The following is an 18893-nucleotide window of genomic DNA, read 5'->3' as shown; positions in this document are numbered from 1 at the left end:
CTGGTAATTTTATGACCATGAAATGTGCCAAATTATATTTATCATTTAATCAAGTACCAGTTATTTATTGAAATGCACTTGAGGAAGCAGCTATGACCTGCATACGGTGCCAACTCATCAAAGCGCAAGACATTTCTGGACTCTGGAGCTGTAAGGTACCAGGAATTAAGAAAATAGTTCCTCAAGAAAATTTTAAAACAAACTAGTTAATCATGCTTGACATTAGATAGCTGATTTTTCCATCAGCCTAAGTACATTAAATTGTTGGCTGCTGACATTTATGGTGTAAACCAACTTGGCATTTTTGTCTGTGTAATTAACTGGTGACAAACATTGAGCCAGCAAAAAATAAGTAAAAGCTGTCCAAGTGAAGTCCATGTCTGCACGTTGAAAATGTTTTAACTGCTTATTATGGGTTTGGGATATATGGGTGGCTCTGCCAAAAAAGTTTGAATAGCACAAATGTGTGTTTCATGTGTTGTACAAAGGATTATTTTTGGGTGTTTTTTGTTTGTTTTTTGCTCTGCTGCTTATACTTATAACACTCACTCACTCACTTTCTTAACCGCTTATCCAATCAGGGTCGTGGGCTTTGCTGGAGCCTATCCCAGCTTTTCAATGGGCGCAAGGCATACAGTAACACCCTGGAAAGGGTGCCAGTCCATCGTAGGGCAGACACACATACACACACCAATTCACCTATACAGTGGCGTAACTACAGGGGGTGCAGGTGCACTGGGGCCCATGGCGGGGGGGGTCGGTGGCCCTCCACGACATGCACTCAAGCACCCACCTCACTGCCCCCGTTGGCTGCACGTATTGTGCATGTATTATGGCAAGCCACAAAGGAAATATATAGCAACCAGTGATATATATATGAAATAAAACTGATATATACAGTATAAAAAAAATTTTTTTTGCACTGGGGCCCATGAGCTCCTAGTTATGCCACTGCACCTATAGGGCAATTCAGTGTCTCTAATTAACCTGACTGCATGTTTTTGGACTGTGGGAGGAAACCCACGCAGACATGGGGAGAACATGCAAACTTTGCACAGAAAGGACCCGGACCGCCCCACCTGGAGATCGAACCCTGGACCTCACTGCTGTAAGGTGACAGTGCTACCCGCTTTGCCACCGTGCCGCCCTAAATAAAAACGCTTTTGTTATAAATAAGGATTTTAAGTATTAAATATATATAAAAATGAATTCTAATACTTACTGTGGGTGAAAACACTAAACTAAAGCTAAATGTGAAAGTGAATGAATATGTTAGTGACTGGTTGACTGTGTGGTGCCCTGTCCAGGACCCAAAGTGACCCTCCTCAGAAAAGAGCATATATTGAAACTTAATTAATTAATAATTAATTCATCCCCATTTCCCCCTAGAGTCCAATTTTCTCCACTCAATGCTAAGTCAACAACCCCTTGATTGGTATGGGTTCGAATATCACAGGTGTTGCTGAGAAACGTCACGTCACGTCCGATAGCAACCTAGCAACACTTCGTAAACAAAAGTCGGTACGACGCACCTGTAGTGACGGGGTTGTTAAAATACACCCAGTTTCGTATTTCAGCTTCTTTATAAGAAGAAAAACAAACAATACTCCCCACACACGGTAATGTCTTCCCTCTCCGCGTTCACCGACACCCCTGTGGCAGCGTTAAACACACAGGAGAAGCTGCTGACTGACTTTCAGAGAGACTCTCATCAGGACAAGGTTTACCTCGCGAGCAACGGTGAGTGGCGCAACAGCGCGAGCCTTCTGAGCGCGAGCTGGCTAATCACAGCGTTCAACATGAAGTAACACAGCAGTACATCGTTTATTTTTAATAACCGTTTTATCATGGCGTCTTTTTTACTCAATATTTACATACAACTTAAAATTAACATACAAGTTAAGGAGAGGCTGAGAACAAGGTAAACAAGTGACACCTCAGAAGTGTTTAGTATTTAGGCTGTGGCGTCACCAGTGTGTTATCAATGTGTTTAGCTGGAACTTCAATACTGTTGTCAAACTGACTGGATTAACGAGCAATTAAATAGCACATATCAGTCATATCAGGTGTCCACATATTTTTGACATGTAGAGTGTACACCGGGGTGTCCATAAAGTCTGGACACATAGGCAGAATGCATATTTTCAATACATTTTATTTCATTACAATATTAATCAATAACATCTTACATTTTCAGCATTTAGCAGACGATTTTATCCAAAGCGACTTACAGTAGTGTGGCAGTATACAGTCTAAGCAATTGAGGGTTAAGGGCCTTGCTCAAGGGCCCAACAGCAGCAACCTGGCAGTGGTGGGGCTTGAACCAGCGACATTTGGATTACTAGTCCAGTACCTTAACCATTAAACTGCCCACAGGATCTTAAATGTGTTTTCCACTATTTGTGATCTAATATGTATGTGTGTGTATTTTAGTAAACATATACTCCGACTAGGCCTAACATTATGAGCACTGACAGGTGAAGTGAATAACACTGATTATCTCTTCATCACATCACCTGTTAGTGGCTGGGATATTTTAGGCAGCAAGAAGTGAACATTTTATCCTCAAAGTTGACGTGGTAGAAGCAGGAAAAATGGACGAGTGTAAGGATTTGAGTGAGTTTGACAAGGGCCAAATTGTGATGGCTAGACGACTGCGTCAGAGCACCTCCAAAACTGCAGCTCTTGTGGGGTGTTCCCGGTCTGCAGTGGTCAGTATCTATCAAAGGTGGTCAAAGGAAGGAACAGTGGTAAACCGGCGACAGGGTCATGGGCAGCCAAGGCTCATTGATGCACGTGTGGAGTGAAGGCTTGCCCATATGGTCCGATCCAACAGATGAGCTACTGTAGCTGAAACTGCTGTTCTGTTAATTCGGTAATGCTGGTTCTGATAGAAAGGTGTCAGAATACACAGTGCATCACAGTTGCAGGGCTGTTTTAGCATCAAAAGGGGGACCAACATGTTATGCCTGATCTGTGTAGTTAGTTCTAGTTATAGTTCTATTTCCTATGTGTCCAGACTTTAGGGACACCCTGTATACTGGGCAAGTGTGGAGAAGAGATGTGTAACATCAAGGACATAGCCATGAACTTAACATTAGAGGGACCTGGATTGGAGGCATTCTAGAACATTCCTGCCATATTAATAACTCATTGGAACACTGACAGATCCTAACAATACAACAAGTTAGTGAGTGGAATATGTTTATTTATAACAATTTCATTATTATTATATTATATAATCACAATAGTGATATTGTGATTACAGCATTGTGTGACGAGATGGGTAAAAAAAATCAACATCAAAATCTGCAGGGTAAAAATAACCTGTTATGTTTTTAATGAGGGAAAACACAACATGCATTCAGTTACATACTTATTTTCAATCTTCTGAATATAAATTTTTTAATTTAAATGCATAAAAACATTCAAGTTTTATCAGTTCTTAAATATTATGCATTACTTTTATTATATCAAAATCTCTTTTCTACCTTTTTGACAAAAGTTTAATATTTTAATATAAAAAAGCCGTCTAAATATTTAATATGGTAATTTCATGCAGTAAGTGAGGATGGGGATTTTAAAGTATTATTTTTTTTCTGTTGCTTTTCTTTCTCCAACCATTCCTTTGCACCCCTCACAGTAATGAAGAATGCATTTGTAAGCCTTTCAGTAGTTGAATTATCATTTATAGGTGAATTTGACATGCATATGTGCACATTTCCAATGTCCCAAAGTTCTGATTTGTAATAAAAAAAACAGGTGTGTCATTTTTACTTAAATCTGTCGTGTACACATCAGTAACATTTAGATTCATAGCCCCAAATGCATCAGAACAACGTTGCCTTCTAACATATGTGCACTTTTATCTCTATTCAGAATACGTGGGTGAGGAAGGTCAGTCCACGATGCTCCCTCTCATCCTGAAGATCAAGCAGCAGCTTGAAACTGACCCAACCCTTAACCCGGAGTACCCGCCTCCACTTGGCATCCCGGAATTCAGCAGGAGAGCAGTGGAGCTGGCCTTAGGCAAAGAGAGTCGTGCCATCGTGGAGAATAGGGTGATGTCATTGTTTGTTTGCATGAGATGTGACCATGTGCTATTTAATCGCTCGTTAATCCACAGTCTTTTCGTCAACAGGAATGACTTTCCAGCTGAACACACTGATAACACACTGGTGACGCAGTATATACAGCTTTAAGTATGTTTACACCAGCAGACATAATAGCATGACCTTTGGGATTGCGTCAGGTTGATCTGTAAACGTACTCATGGCACCATGTTAGAAAAAAGGCAGAATAACTAGAACAAGAATGACAAATGCTTAACAGTAGGCTTTGCCACGTGTCTTCTCCATCCCACAATTGGTACGAAACATAGCTTTTTAAAAATGCTAAGCAGATATCTTCTTGCTTGCATTCTATTGTGGTCTTGTATTTAGAAATCTATTTGCTATTCATACTGTAATAGCTGGGAGGCCAGAGGGCCCCAAAGCACACCAAAGGCTAAACACTGTTTTATCACCTGTGTTTTTATGTATGCCAGTCTAGAAAGGGGATTAAAGGATAGTGGAAAGTAGAGTAAGTTAGGACTTGTCTAAAAATGTGTCTCTCTTTTCATTCTAGAATGAAGGAAAACATACACTATAAGGTTTAAGGTTTAAAGTATATAGTCACCCCTTCTAATTATTAAGTTTAAGTGTTTCAGCCACACCCATTGCTAACAGGTGTGAAAAATCTTTATATAAAATAAATGCTACGCTTCCAGCTTTGTAACAACACTTCGGAAATGTGCTTCTATCCACAAAGAAAGTGCCTTAAAGACACGGTTTGACCAGGTCAGTGTGCACAATCTCCAGTGACCTGCACACAACCCTGACCTTGACCCTACTAAACACTTTTAAGCTTAATTGAAACCACAAAAGGGCCTTTATGACTAGATGGGCACAAAATTCCACAAACACTCTATCTTCAATCTTGTGGAAAATACAGCCACAAAGAGGAGGTTTTGAAATGGAATGTTTGGCCAGCTCATGGTCAGATTGGTCACCGATCAGCCATAACATTAAAACCACCTCCTTGTTTCTACACTCACTGTCCATTTTATCAGCTCCACTTACCATATTAAAGCACTTTGTAGTTTTACTGACTAGTTTTACTGAATGGTGGGTCATTCTCAGCACTGCAGTGACACTGACATGGTGGTGGTGTGTTAGTGTCTGTTGTGCTGGTAAAAGTGGATCAGACACAGCAGCACTGCTGGAGTTTTTAAATACCATGTCCACTCACTGCCCACTCTATTAGACACTCCGACCTAGTTGGTCCACTTTGTAAATGTAAAGTCAGAGACGATTGCTCATCTATTGCTGCTGTTTGAGTTGGTCATCTTCTAGACCTTCATCAGTGGTCACAGAACGCTACCCACGGGGCGCTGTTGGCTGGATATTTTTGGTTGGTGGACTATTCTCAGTCCAGCAGGGACAATGAGGTGTTTGAAAACTCCAGCAGCGCTGCTGTGTCTGATCCACTCATACCAGCACAACACACACTAACACACCACCACCATGTCAGTGTCACTGCAGTGCTGAGAACGATCCACCACCCAAATAATACCTGCTCTGTGGTGGTCCTGTGGTGGTCCTGACCATTGAAGAACAGCATGAAAGGGGGCTAACAAAGCATGCAGAGAAACAGATGGACTACAGTCAGTAATTGTATAAGTACAAAGTGCTTCTATATGGCAAGTGGAGCTGATAAAATGAACAGTGAGTGTAAAAACAAAGAGGTGGTTTTAATGTTATGGTTGATCGGTGTACATCACGTATAGTACTGATTAATGCAAGTAATGTCTCTATTAAAGTTTTTGGGATTAATGAATTAATGAAAGTAAATACATTTAGACTAACATACACTTGCAAGAAATACTTGAAGCTTCAAGCTTTTGTGATCACCCGAATTTTTAGAGAAATGTGACATTTCTAGAGGACTGTTCTAGAAGAATTGCTGTCAAATAGACACACGCCATGCTTTTTTCTCCACCATACTTTACAGCTATTTTCTTCGGCTTTATCTCCCTCTCCTTCAGCATTGCATGCTGTTTTTTTGAAAGGAACTTTTTGAATGGATGCCCACTCCTGGGGAAAGTAGCAATAAATAACAAAATTTGCTCCAATTGTAGTTTGATTGGCCTATTGTGAACTGTATAACCTTTTACTACGTCATGCGTCTCTACAATTACTCTTGTAGGGTCTTTTGAACTGTTTCTTGAAATGGACTGAGATTTTATGGGCATTTATTTAGTCCAGGGCTCTCAACAGCATGCTACAAGTTTTACTTGCTTTTGTTCATAGGATTACTGCAGAGTGACGCAATTGGTAAAGGTGGTACCTGGTTTTGGTGCTCGCCTTTGATTTCCATTTGTGATAGGTTTTGCATGTTCTTTTCATTTCCAAATTGGTTTCCTTTCACCTTCCAAAACATGCAAAAAGAATTGGATATTCTACATTGCCTCTAGTTGTAAGTCAATAAGTAACTGTGTGAGTTTGTGTACAGTATTTCCAGGCAGTACCTACTGCACCATGACCAAAATAATGCACCTAGTTATAATAAATAAATGGCTGAATATAATACTTATAATGATGACCAAAGTGATTACTGCAACATAAAATTTAATTATAAAAGATCACAACATTTCTTTTGCAACTTTAACTTAATACTTTCTGTAGAACATGAAAGTAGTTTTGCAAATATTTGTTGTTACCAGCAAGAGAGCCCATAGTAGGTACTCAAGTTGATGAATGCAGAGTGCTTTCTACAGGCATACAGGGGGCAAAAAGCCTAGCAATGCAAAATTCTGAGTCATCATGTATAATATGCTCCAAAAGTCTGCAACAACATACAAACAAACTGGGGAAAAAACATCCAGAAATTAAAGTACTAAAACCTTTCTTGTTGCTGGGTTGGTACTTTGAATAATAGATGCGCTATATAAAAGTATATGCGCACCTTTCTTAATTATTAAGTTCTGGTGTTTAAGCCACACCCATTCCTGGCACAAGTACAAAATCAATTATCTAAATAAGATAATAAATATGTAGCTTTCAAATGTGGCATCAGTTTAGACAAAGCTATGGCATAACCTTAAGCTAACCATAACTAGGGTGACCATATTTTGGTTTTTTGAAAAAAAGAGGATGCCTGGTTTAGGGAAGGGGGGGACGGGGGTATTTCATGTCGTTGGTGACACCATGGCAATGTGTATGGGGTAGAGGTTTAAATAGTTGACAACTGAGTCAATAAGTTTATACAGAAAACTATTTTGAGTATTCCCAGACCCCCCAAAAACCTACCAAATAACACATACACCTAACATACAGTAAAAAAAAAATACACTTCTAGTATAGAGTACAAATAAGGTATGTACTGTGTTTACACAGTGCCTCGGAATCAGTGCCTCTTTAATGACTGACTACTAAACACACAAAATGCTAATTTCATTAAAATGCAAATCCTCTTTGGTTTGCAAAACATGTACCAATGTAGGTATTTTATAATGGTGCATTTTCTGCCTTTAGTGCCTATATTTTTAATGTACAAAAAAGCAGTGTATTGTACAGCTGTGTATAATTTCCCATAAGTGCTTTTACAGTAGAATAATGTATTTATTTGTTTATTTTTTTTAGAATCGCACAATAAAGGAAAAAAATGGTTGTATCTCTACATTAGCCTTTAGAATAAGCTAAAATAATACCATCGAGGTAAATATTCCTGAGTGTATATCATGGTAGGGTTAGGTTACTTAGTTAGGTGAGGTATTACTTAGTTAGGAATTAGGTATGGTTGAATTAGCTTGGTTTAGAGTAGTCTAGGCTTTAATAAAATAAGATTGGGTTGGATATGGTTTGTTGTGGTATGTCCAAATATTGTTTAGGCTGTTTCAGGGACGGTTGTGTGTGATTGTTGACCTGTTATTGTAATAAAAAAAGGTACAGGAGTACCATCACTATATAATTATAAATGGTCAAGTGTGTCCTGAACTTGTCTTGTCTCTATGTCAGACTGATAAAATTCATTTGTAATGAGTAAGAATTTGGGCCTTTTTGCTGAATCTGTGCCATTTCCGTCCCTAGAACATTATACGTATAAATGTATATGAAAATTTACTTAATTGAGCAAAGTGTCCCGCACATTGATCTAATTGCAAATTTTGGATATATAATTTAAAATGTTAATAATAACTCCCTGTTGTATTGAATCTAATTAGTACAATCTTAAAAACATAGTTCTGTTACTCATATACAACCATCTTTCACTTATAAACCTTATAAAAATTAAACAAGGTGCCTGAGATTGACCAAAACACATTCTGAGTAGTTTAATTTCACCGAGTTACTACAGGCAAATGGCACTCATTTGGTGGAATGGCACATTTACGCAGAGTAGGAGTAGGTGTGTGCTGGTTTGCAATTCCCCTTGAACAGCGAGGGTGTTGTTCAAGCGGCAAGGGGTGCTAAAGTATATACAGACTGGGAGGACAAAAACGATTAAACAACAGATGTCATTAGTGTTGATCAAGATGTGGGGTGTTTGTAATGAAATGAATGGCAGGTAGGATCTCAACATTGTTGCTTTATTTTCTGAAGGTTTTGGGAGTGCAGACAGTGGGCATCTCAGGAGCACTTCGTCTTGGAGCAGAGTTGATAAGGAACTGCTACTGCCTCAATTCCTCCTGGCCTGGCAGTGTTTTCCTACCCTCGCCATGTGATGGTATGTGTCAAGATAACATTAAGAAAAGTGTTGGGTTCCTCTTAGTCTAAAAAAAGTGATCTAAACCAGTGAATGTCAACCCTCCTGCTGGAGATCTACCACCTCAGTTTTGTTCCAGCCTGCTTCAAACATAATGATCCAGCAGATGAGGCTCATATTAAAATATGATCAGCTGGATCAGACATTTGAGATTGGTAATAAAGCTAAATGGAGGATGGTGGCTCTTCAGGTCTTTGGTGGCTTGGTGACTATTCATGTTAATCATCCCAAAAGGAATCCCAAGAACTAATTCAAATTCTACTCCAAATAATGCAGTAATACAATATAATCACATATAAGCATCACATAAAACTGCTAACATAGTTATTTTGATTTTAATCCAGGCTCTGCTATGCAGCCACTGTTGGGTCCTTGAGCAAGGCCGTTAACCCTGTCTGCTCTAGAAGTGCCATACAATGGCTGGCCCTGCACTCTGACCCCAGCTTCTAAACAAGCTGGGATATGTGGCAAAAGGATTTCATTGTACTTGTATGTGTATATGTATATATGACAAAGGCATTCTTCGTTTTCTTCTCTTTTTTTAACCCATAAAATTAGTTTACACTTTTTTTTTAAGAGTCCCTACCAGCTATCTTTAAAGCAGCGGGCATTGGGGATGTGCAGCATTATCGTTACTGGAACAACATAAATCGCTGCGTTTGTATAAAGGAAATGGAGGAGGACCTGGACAAGGCTCCAGATCAAAGTTTGGTGGTCCTGTCCGCTTCAGGACACTTTCCCACCGGAGCCGATCTTTTACAAGAAGAATGGAAACGTGTGACTGAAGTTATGGTGGTACGTTGTCCATACCAAATCACCTTCACACAGTAAGGGTTTGTGACACCTCTTCTAATTACTGAGTTTAGGTGTTTTAGACACAGATGTTTAAAAGTTAAATCATTATTATTATAATCAAATAATTTGTCTACTTCCAGTTTTCTGGTAAAGTATGACTGTTCCCCTGTTGACAAAGTGAGGTCTATAAACTTCAGTGGCCTCTACACTTCAGTCTTGACCTTAGCCCAGTTAAGCACCTTTAAAATTGAGGCTCTTATAGCTGCAAAAACAGAAGGGGATGTGTCTGTATTACTAAAAGCTCACTGTCAGGTGCCCACATGCATTTGCAAAATTACTGTAGAAAAATAGTTCAATCATTGCAGGTTCTCTGCTCAATCACGCTTTATTCATTTCATAAAGCTTTGATCAATTAGATCAATCCAGCACACCTACTCTTTGTGATTATAAGTCCCTAAGCGCTTTTTTTGCTTTCATCTGTCACTTTTGGCCTATCTTTTCATCTAAAACACCCCATTTATGTTCAAGGTGACCTTCTCTTTTCATAATTCTATCAGTTTTCTGCAGTGCATCAGTTCCCTAATGCTACCATCACCAGTGTTGTTGAGTTTAAATCCCCCCTTTATACTTTTGATCCCGGTGACTAAATAACTTAATCTTTGTTTTATCTGATCACAAAACTCTCCAGCAGCAACTATTTTGTCCATGTGATTAGCAACATACTTTGGTCAGCTTTAGAGTTTTGATTTTGAAGCATGGTTTTGTTTACTTGTACCTTAGACTGCAGACAGGAACGTGTCCAGCAGCTTCTAATTTATTGCAGACCTTTTTGGGAAGCTTGGGTCAATGAGATAAATCCTGATAAGATAATTCAGGTGTTCAGAGCAGAGAAAGCATACATTTTTATCAAATAATGGAACTGAATCTGAGAATGAATGACTTGTTGGAAGTTTGTCTTTCATATATGAGAGTTTTATCATGAATTATTTCAGAGCACAACTTGCTTTTATCATTATTGTTTCATCCATCACATTTCTTTATTTGTCTTATAGAGGCGTCGGCTTCTGCCCTTCTTCCTGCTGCCGGCTCAGGGTTTGTGTAGCCGAGACATGGAGCAGGATTCCTGGATTCTGAGATACTGCGTGTCACTGGGGATGGAACTACTGTGTGCTCAGTCTTTCTCTCACAATTTCAGCCTATATGGTAAAAGCAAACATGGCTTCATACATTCATAAATGACCGATGACTTTATATTACAGCAAATACCATAACCATGCTAGTCGGGCCCTATAGATTCCATTTCATTCCCTGCCAAATTCAACAAGCTCTGTTTAAAAAAGTGACCAAGTTCAAAATTTGTAAAAGTTAAAGCTTAGTAGGTTTTGGATAGTATGGCCCTTAGTTGTTAGTAATTGCGATTTACTTTAGTGTGACTTCTCCATGCTCATACAAAGAGCAAGTTTAAACTGCACAGAATAAACTGTACATGAAACAGGGGTTTCTTACCAAGGCTGGAAAGGAATCATAAGCTGTCACGTTATTGTGAGAGAAAATTAGTCCATATGGTCAGATCTGCCATGAGGTCAGAAAAGAATCCTCTGCTCCTACTTTTTCTTTGCCTGCATGATCAGCATAAAACTATTATCACAACACTGTACCTTTTTAAAGCTCACGTGTTTCAGCAGCTTCTAATTTATGGCAGATCGTATAAGGAAATTCTTGGATTTTATCAGACCATCCAGACATCTTTCAGCATTGTAAGACGTTTTGGGTTTTTATCCCAACCTTAGCAGAAATACCACTGTTCCATGTACAGTGACGCCAAGTGACATTATTGACTTTATATGTGAAAATCATAAGCATTTTATTATCTGTACAGAACTCCCAGAACTTTCTCATTGTAATGTTTTTGGCTCATTCTAATGGTTCAGTTAAACCAGCCTTAATTATATAGACACAGAAAAGACCATTCGAGTATTATGATAATTACATTTCCCTCACAAGTGAATGATAACGTTTGACTGTGTAAACTGGTACTGACAGAATGAACATTCACATTGTCCGAGTTACAACCACACTCAATACTTCAGGTAAGATAAAATAATGTTTTGATAATGGATTTTGTCCAATTATACATTCTCAGGAGAGAGAGTGGCTCACCTGCTGTTTGTTCTGAAGGAAAATGGTTCTCTGCTGGCTGTCCAATCCCAGGCAGAGAAGATCGTCCGAACTCTCTGGTCCCGCCCACCATCGGGAGGTGCTAGACTGGTTGCGACAGTGCTCAGCAATCCCGCACATCTGGTTGAATGGTAAGCCAATTTAAATATTAACAATGTTAATACAATTACATCAGGCCATAAGAGCCACGCTGGAGTCATGACCTTCTGCAATGTCAATTTTGCACGGCAGAGGGGGCACGGAGGGCGCAGATGATTGACATGCCGTTCATTTTAATTGACAGTCATCTGCACCTCATAAGCAGTAGTTCTCTTTAGATGGGAGTCCTTCTATATATCAGTTGCTAGTTCTTCTGTCTGGTAAACCTGTCCAGGTTTCTGCTGCCGTATGAGGCCAGCACACGTTACCTATTTACAGAAAACTCAGCCGGCGTCATGGCCATTTGGGAGTGTCATGTTTGGAACAGTCCTCGTTGAGCAAGCCTCCCCAGAGGCAGTGTGGTGACCCATTCTCCAGAGTTGTCCACATGTAGTGGATCCATGCTGGGTATTGTCTGTGATATATAGATAGAGAGAGAGGGAGAGAGAGAGAGAGAGAGAAAGATAGGAAGGTAGAGAGATAGATAGCTAGATAGACAGACAGACAGACCAATAGATAGATAGATAGATAGATAGACAGACAGACAGACAGACAGACAGACAGACAGACAGAGGGATAGATCCATTTCTATTGTTTTGGGAAGCCTTTCCTCAAGATTTTGGAGTGTGTCTGTGGAAATCTGTGCCCCATTAGCAAAAATGTCAGGCATGTTAAATAAAAGGTGTGTTAAAGTGTGAGTGTTCAGTGTGAATGAGGTCAGAGCTCTGGTCACTGGAGTTCCTCTACATTAAACGTGTTAAATCATGTCTTTATGAACCTCGCTTTGTGCACAGTAGAACAGAAAAGGGTCTTTCTCAAACAGTTTTTTTTTCTTAAGCCTATAGTTTATTTTTATAAAAGAGTTAATACATGTGTGCAAAAGATGTGGCTGAAAGGCCTGAACTTGTGGCTAGATCGTGAACAAAAGACAAAAGAATGTAATTAGCTCCATGAAAAAATGTAAGGTAATGCTTAGTATACAACACTATTTAAGATCTTTGAAGAAAAACAGCTGGCTTGCTAGTTCTGTGCCATTTTACCATTGATGTTTTCCACCCATGCAATTTCGATTCATCATGCACTATTATACCCCGATTTGAGGCAGGACTAAAAGATTAATACTGCATAACAGTGCACATATAATGGTTGTGCCGCTGAATAGCAGCGTATAAATCTCAGGCACTTGAGGCATAAAGCACTTTGCTGTGGATGAGGCTTTTTACATTGTTAAGTGACTGATGTGAGGCTTCTCTCTCAGGCAAGGGGCTCTGAGGGGTGCAGGTGAGAGGTGCATGCTGATGAGGGAACGTCTCAGAGACAAACTGCGACTGCTTGGGAGTCCAGGCCCCTGGGATCACCTGATTAAGTCGGGAGGACTATACTGCTGTATCGGACTGACTGGTGAGAGATGTGCACTCTATTAAGTTGATATAAAAGGAAATAATTGAGTTATATGTTATTTGTATACAAGGTATTGTGTTCTTTGCTCTGCTGGATCATATATATTAATGTTATAAATGTATTAATTTGGTGGTGTAGAAATGTCCTTTACGTCTGTATCAAGTCCCTGTTAGTGATTATTAAATTATAAAAATAGGGCTAGTTTGAATGCACATATTAAGGAGTACATGGAACAGTGGGCTCGTGACAACATTATACTTTTCCAGATGGTTAGACACATACAGTATATCTCAATTGTTCACTTACAGAAAAACAACAGGTGTGGAAACCAATGAAATGCTGTGCTATACACGCCATTTACAAGTGTATCCAAACTTTTCTGGACACTAAGGGCACATTCACATGAGAAGCAGCAAAACCGCTTTTGCACCTGCTGTGCCATTGTTTCCTATGGAGTGTGGCACTCTTGCTGCATTGGGCTCTTGATTCACCTGATTGAACTTTGACCCAGTTTGCCAGTTACCTTTTTTAAAGCGCCTCCAATGAGACTAACTGTTTGATATGATGCAGTAAATGCGAGCCAGGCAGTACGAACAACGCTTAACGGGAAAAGAACTTGATGCTTAATGTGACTTATTGTATTAAAACAACGACCTATTAATGGAGAGAACTTATGAGCAGTAATAAATAAGAGAGGGTTAGTGTTCCTGTGTCGTTCTTTTAGTACATTAAACCATGTTAAGCTTGCTGAATGATAAATGTTTAAGACTCTCGGAAAATCTGATTCTCGCTATTTCTCAGCACCTCACGCTATAACAGTTTAAGTTTAAAAGTGAAAGAGTGAAATCTGCGTTTTGCGCTGAGGTTGGCAGTTTTGCCGCTTCTCATGTGAATGCACCTGAAGTCCTTGTCAGACATCTTATTCCAAAACAATGGGCATTACTATGGATTTGCACCACTTTGTGGTCACAGCAGCCTCCACTCTTCTGGGAAGGCTTTCCACAAAATTTAGTTAAGAGAGTATTTGTAAAGTCAGGCCTGGCTCACAATTATTGTGTCTTCTCATGTGTCTCCTTTGTTCATTGTCAGCACCTCTTTCCCATCAACCCTTGATTAGTTTGTGTATTACGTCCCTTGTATTCCTTTTTTGTCACAAGTATTTTGTCACATCTATGGGTCACTGAAGTACCAAGACATGTTTGAGTAGGATCAGCAATAGATTTATTGGGACAAACCCAAAAATTATGGTCATAGTCCAGTCCATAGCACATTTAATGAGTAGGGCCCTGCTAAATTCATGGGAAAATGTGCTTAATTTCAAGGACCTTGTTTTCAAAAATGACAGATTTCACAGATATTTGAAGAAAAGTGACACATTTAACAGCAATCCTTAAATAACACTCATAAATTGTTTTGACCCCCCTGCGTCCACATAATCGGTTGGGAGATTTCCAAACTCGTGTTTTTAGCTGCTTTACACTTCGACATCTTGGCCATTTTGACTAACCGATTGCTAATGTAACTGAGCGTCTTTAGAGTTTGCTGAGTTTATTAAGTAAGACATAAACTGTACATAGATGAACTATCGGGAGCTTAATACTTTTCTGGCTTATTCTTTCTTTCTACTTCTACAGAGAGATGATCACATGTGTAAAGAAGCACACTTTTCCATTGATTAATGGAAAACTCTAATGCCTAATTACATACATCAGACATGGTCAGCACACTACACTACAGAAAAGTCTGTTACACTAACTTCATTGCCGTAGACTTTCTAGAACCTCCACATATTTTATATGCTAAGCGAATTAAAAATGTTAAATCACTAAAAACAACCCTTACATTTTGAATTTCACAGCAAATTGTAAATTTCACAGTCCATGATTCGATTTTCACAGTCGCGAATTAGGTAGGGACTAACTAATGAGGGTACTCTGAAGGTCATCAAAGGCAACACTGATAGGAAGACCATGGATGATAATAGTCCATGTTTTATTAGTCCATGTTTTATTGGCCTCCAATTGATTTTATACACGTGTTAGCAAAAACACCTGAATATAAACTAACATAAAAAGGTCACATTACTACGTACATGTTATTCTGTAGTGAATGATTCATCTGGCAAAATGTGCAGAATGTACAGCAAAAATTGACAGCTGTTTTTTTTAAATACCACTCTAAATACCACTGACAACTTATATTTACTGAGAGCATTTTGTGCTCTTTTTAAATATTTTTAGCATTTGGTACGAGATGTTCCACCCTTTAAAAATATGACATTCAGTGATTACAGACATACATGACTCGTAATGTCTCTCACCGTCTACCTTGGTCCTGCACTAATGAAAAAATGGAATAAATAAGCAAAATTAGTCCTGCTGTGTGTTATAAAGGCTGCACATTTGTGTGGGACTTTGGGATCAGAGCATAATTGAGCTGAAATCATTTGCACTTTCTACACTATGTAGCCAAAAGTATTTGGACACTTAACCATGAGCTTGTTGGACATCCCATTTCAAAAACAAATTGTATTAAAATAGAGTGTTCTGTTCTGCTATAACAACAGCCACTCTTTTGAAAAGGCTTCTCACAAAACTTTGAAATGTCTGGGAATTTGTACCCATTCAGTCCAAAGAGTTATTGTATAGCTGAATGCTGCTGTTGGTCAAGAAAACCTCAATTGATGTTCCAGTTCATTCCAAAGCTGTTCAGTTGGACTAAGGTCAGGGCTCTGTGTAGGCCATGGGAGTTTTCTTCCTGTCTTGATAGGCCTTGCTTGGTGTGCAGGAAAGGGCCTTCCCTAAACTGTTGCTGGAAGCATATAATTGATTTATTACACCTGTTAGCAATTGTTGTGGTTGAAACACGTAAATTCAGTAGTTTTGGCCATATAGAGTCTGTCTGAAAACCTAGTGAGCTGCCTTGATACAAATTAAAAATTAATAAGAATTTATTTACATTTGAAAATAACTCTGTTCTGTGTAAAGTATCTAAGAATTTAGACATGCCTTGTTCTCGGGAGCGTGCATATGATGACGTAAAATGCGTTTTTGTAGAGAGCTCACTAGGTTTTCAAACAGACCCATAGTGTATCTGTATTACTGTTGCGTACTCGAGGGGGTGTCCACAAATTATGGACAAGAGTTTTAACATAAGTGACTCGTCTAACACGAGTGTGGTAATTTTACAGGGTCAAGGGACAGCTGGCTGTTACTTAGCATTTCATTTATTTTGTCTTATCAGTTGAACAGGTGAATTTTCTGCTGAAGAGGATGCACATTTATCTGCTGCCCGAGGGCTGTTTGAACGTAAGTGCCATCAACAGCGACAATCTCGACTATGTGGCAGAATCCATTCATCTGGCTCTGACATCTCAACAATGACGTAACACAGTTACCATGGTTTATTTTGTGTTGTTTTTTTTTTTCTGTTTCCTGTGGCAGCTCATAAACAACAATGTATTCGCGATCCAGCGTGTGTTTTTACCGCTGCGCCACCTGAGCGGCTCGGAATTTTATTTTAAGTTTAAACACATAAAGTTAAATAAAAATGCAAATACATAAATTATATTGAGACACGGTCAGAAAACTGTCAGGCTCCATCCTAAATCATCATAAATCTTACTAAAATGCACACTCACACTGAGCATAGCAAAATTCACTCAAATACACACTTTGGTCACATTAGTTACTGGTTATACAAGATTTATCAGTTCACAAGTCTTTAATATCAAACACAGTCATGGACAATTTTGTATCTCCAATTCACCTCACTTGCACATCTTTGAACTGTGGGAGGAAACCGGAGCTCCTGGAGGAAACCCACACAGACTCGGGGAGAACATGCAAACGTCACAAAGGACCCAGACCGCTCCACCTGGAAATCGAATCCAGGACCTTCTTGCTGTAAGGTGACAGTGCTACTCACTAAACCACCGTGCCACCCGCAGATACTTGTAAAATATCTTCCACAGAGTGTAGCTATTTCGATTTATTTATTTATTAGGATTTTATTGTCATATTTTACACACTTTGGTTACATTTATGACAGGACAGGTAATTACCGTAGACCGCTTCACCTGGGAATCAAACCCAGGACCTTCTTGCTGTAAGGCAGCTGAGCCACCGTGCCGCCCTGACAGTTGTCAATAACACATCTTAAATAACAAAGCTTAATATGAACACATGTGGCACTGTCTGTGCTCCAAAGATAAAGTTTGTCCCATTGCATTGGCACTAAGTCTCCTGACATTTCTTATTTTTGTAATATTTACATGCAGCTTTGAATGTGTTCTGAGTGCTGTAATCCTCTAAATCTGGTTCCTGGAGGGAAAAGGTGGTAGAACTGTCACTGTGTTGTATAAATGTATTTTTAAATGTTAGTTGAGAATGGTGTGCGGATCAATATTTAATGTTTGATGATTTTTCTTGTTATTGCTAGAAGGGTATGCAGATTTTCAAAGCATTTATGTATTTCAAATGTAAGAATAAAATGTATCGTATGTCAAAGTACATTCCAATGTGTTTTATGTACCCAAAAATGAACCAGCCCCAAGCTACCTTAGAGGACTACTAAAACCCCTCTTTGTACCACACAACCTCCGAGCCACTAGTCTCTCTCACCTTGATCCACCACCTGGAACTCAGGGAAGATGCGCTTATCAACTAGTACTATGTAAGTCGCTTTGGATAAGAGTGTCTGCAAAATCCTGAAAATGTAAATGTCAAACTCTGCTAACGGCAGATCAGGCGCCTATACGGACAACGATTGGCTCGTCCATCGGGTAGGGATTGTAGGATTGTAGTTGTTCTCAAAACTTCTGACTGCTGTCATAAGGCAGGACATAGGCCAGTTGTAGCCTAGCAGTTACTGGACTAGTAATCAGAAGGTCACTGGTTCAAGCCCCACCACTGCCAGGTTGCTGCTGTTTGGCCCTTGAGTAAGGTCCTTAACCCTAAATTGCTCACTGTATACTGTCACTGTACTGTAAGTCGCCTTGGATAAAGGTGTCTGCTAAATGCCGAAAATGTCAATGTAAATGTACCATCTCTGCTGCGGTTGAACGATGGCGCCTGCATAGAGACGGGTGACTCTGTGCGTGATACGGATCTCCATATAAACCCACAGCATGCAGGTGAAAAAGAGGCTAGTGCACATGCATTGATCATGGCATGTGTTACTCACGGCTTTCCTCAGTCAAAAGTGAAGGCAGCAGTAGATGAAGCACAATGCGATGGGTAACTGGATATGACTAAATTAAGGGAAAGCATAAAAAACACATTTGCTTAGTCAATAAGTTAGTCTGTCAATTAGTTGCATCACATACATTGCATGCATCACCTTTCCATTTACTTACTCATACCTAGAGAAGCCAGTCCACCCATTGGCATGTTTTGTTGACCAAAGTCGAGGTTCAAACCTAGGCTCCCCACACGATCTGCTACACCACCATCCCATGCAGAATATTTTACTATATCTGCTATTTTACTCACCACCCGTATACCTACAGGTTTCTTTTCTAAAGGGCTCTAGGGGATAAAAGAAAGCAATACTGAGGTAGATAAACAAACATGTGG

General features: G+C 39.4%; 1 protein-coding gene across 2 annotated transcripts; it reads left to right on the top strand.

Moving 5' to 3' along the window:
• Nucleotides 1-1533: 1533 nt before the first annotated feature.
• On the top strand, nt 1534-17816 carry got1l1 (glutamic-oxaloacetic transaminase 1 like 1). Of its 2 annotated transcripts, none has more exons than XM_062998629.1 (9): nt 1534-1740; nt 3020-3190; nt 3880-4061; nt 8643-8766; nt 9383-9600; nt 10653-10803; nt 11744-11909; nt 13175-13317; nt 16561-17816. In XM_062998629.1, the coding sequence occupies exons 3-9, from the start codon at nt 3909-3911 to the stop codon at nt 16698-16700; spliced, it is 1095 nt and encodes a 364-aa protein (XP_062854699.1). In that variant the 5' UTR covers nt 1534-1740; nt 3020-3190; nt 3880-3908; the 3' UTR covers nt 16701-17816. The 2 variants fall into 2 exon arrangements, with proteins under 2 accessions (XP_062854699.1, XP_062854700.1); XM_062998630.1 differs by lacking the exon at nt 1534-1740 and adding an exon at nt 1853-1921.
• Nucleotides 17817-18893: the final 1077 nt, after the last annotated feature.

Source organism: Trichomycterus rosablanca, chromosome 7, assembly GCF_030014385.1.
Source record: "Trichomycterus rosablanca isolate fTriRos1 chromosome 7, fTriRos1.hap1, whole genome shotgun sequence".
Taxonomy (NCBI): domain Eukaryota; kingdom Metazoa; phylum Chordata; class Actinopteri; order Siluriformes; family Trichomycteridae; genus Trichomycterus; species Trichomycterus rosablanca.
The sequence above is the reverse complement of the archived record's forward strand: the minus strand, read 5'-3'. Positions and strand labels throughout refer to the sequence as shown.

What these genes read in the sequence shown, in the direction of transcription:
- got1l1 (XM_062998629.1), top strand. Translation starts at nt 3,909, where the DNA reads ATGCTCCCTCTCATCCTGAAGATCAAGCAGCAGCTTGAAACTGACCCA. An exon ending in GTGTGACTGAAGTTATGGTG is followed by an intron (nt 9,601 to 10,652) that starts GTACGTTGTCCA and finishes TTTGTCTTATAG; the next exon opens with AGGCGTCGGCTTCTGCCCTT. An exon ending in TCACAATTTCAGCCTATATG is followed by an intron (nt 10,804 to 11,743) that starts GTAAAAGCAAAC and finishes ATACATTCTCAG; the next exon opens with GAGAGAGAGTGGCTCACCTG.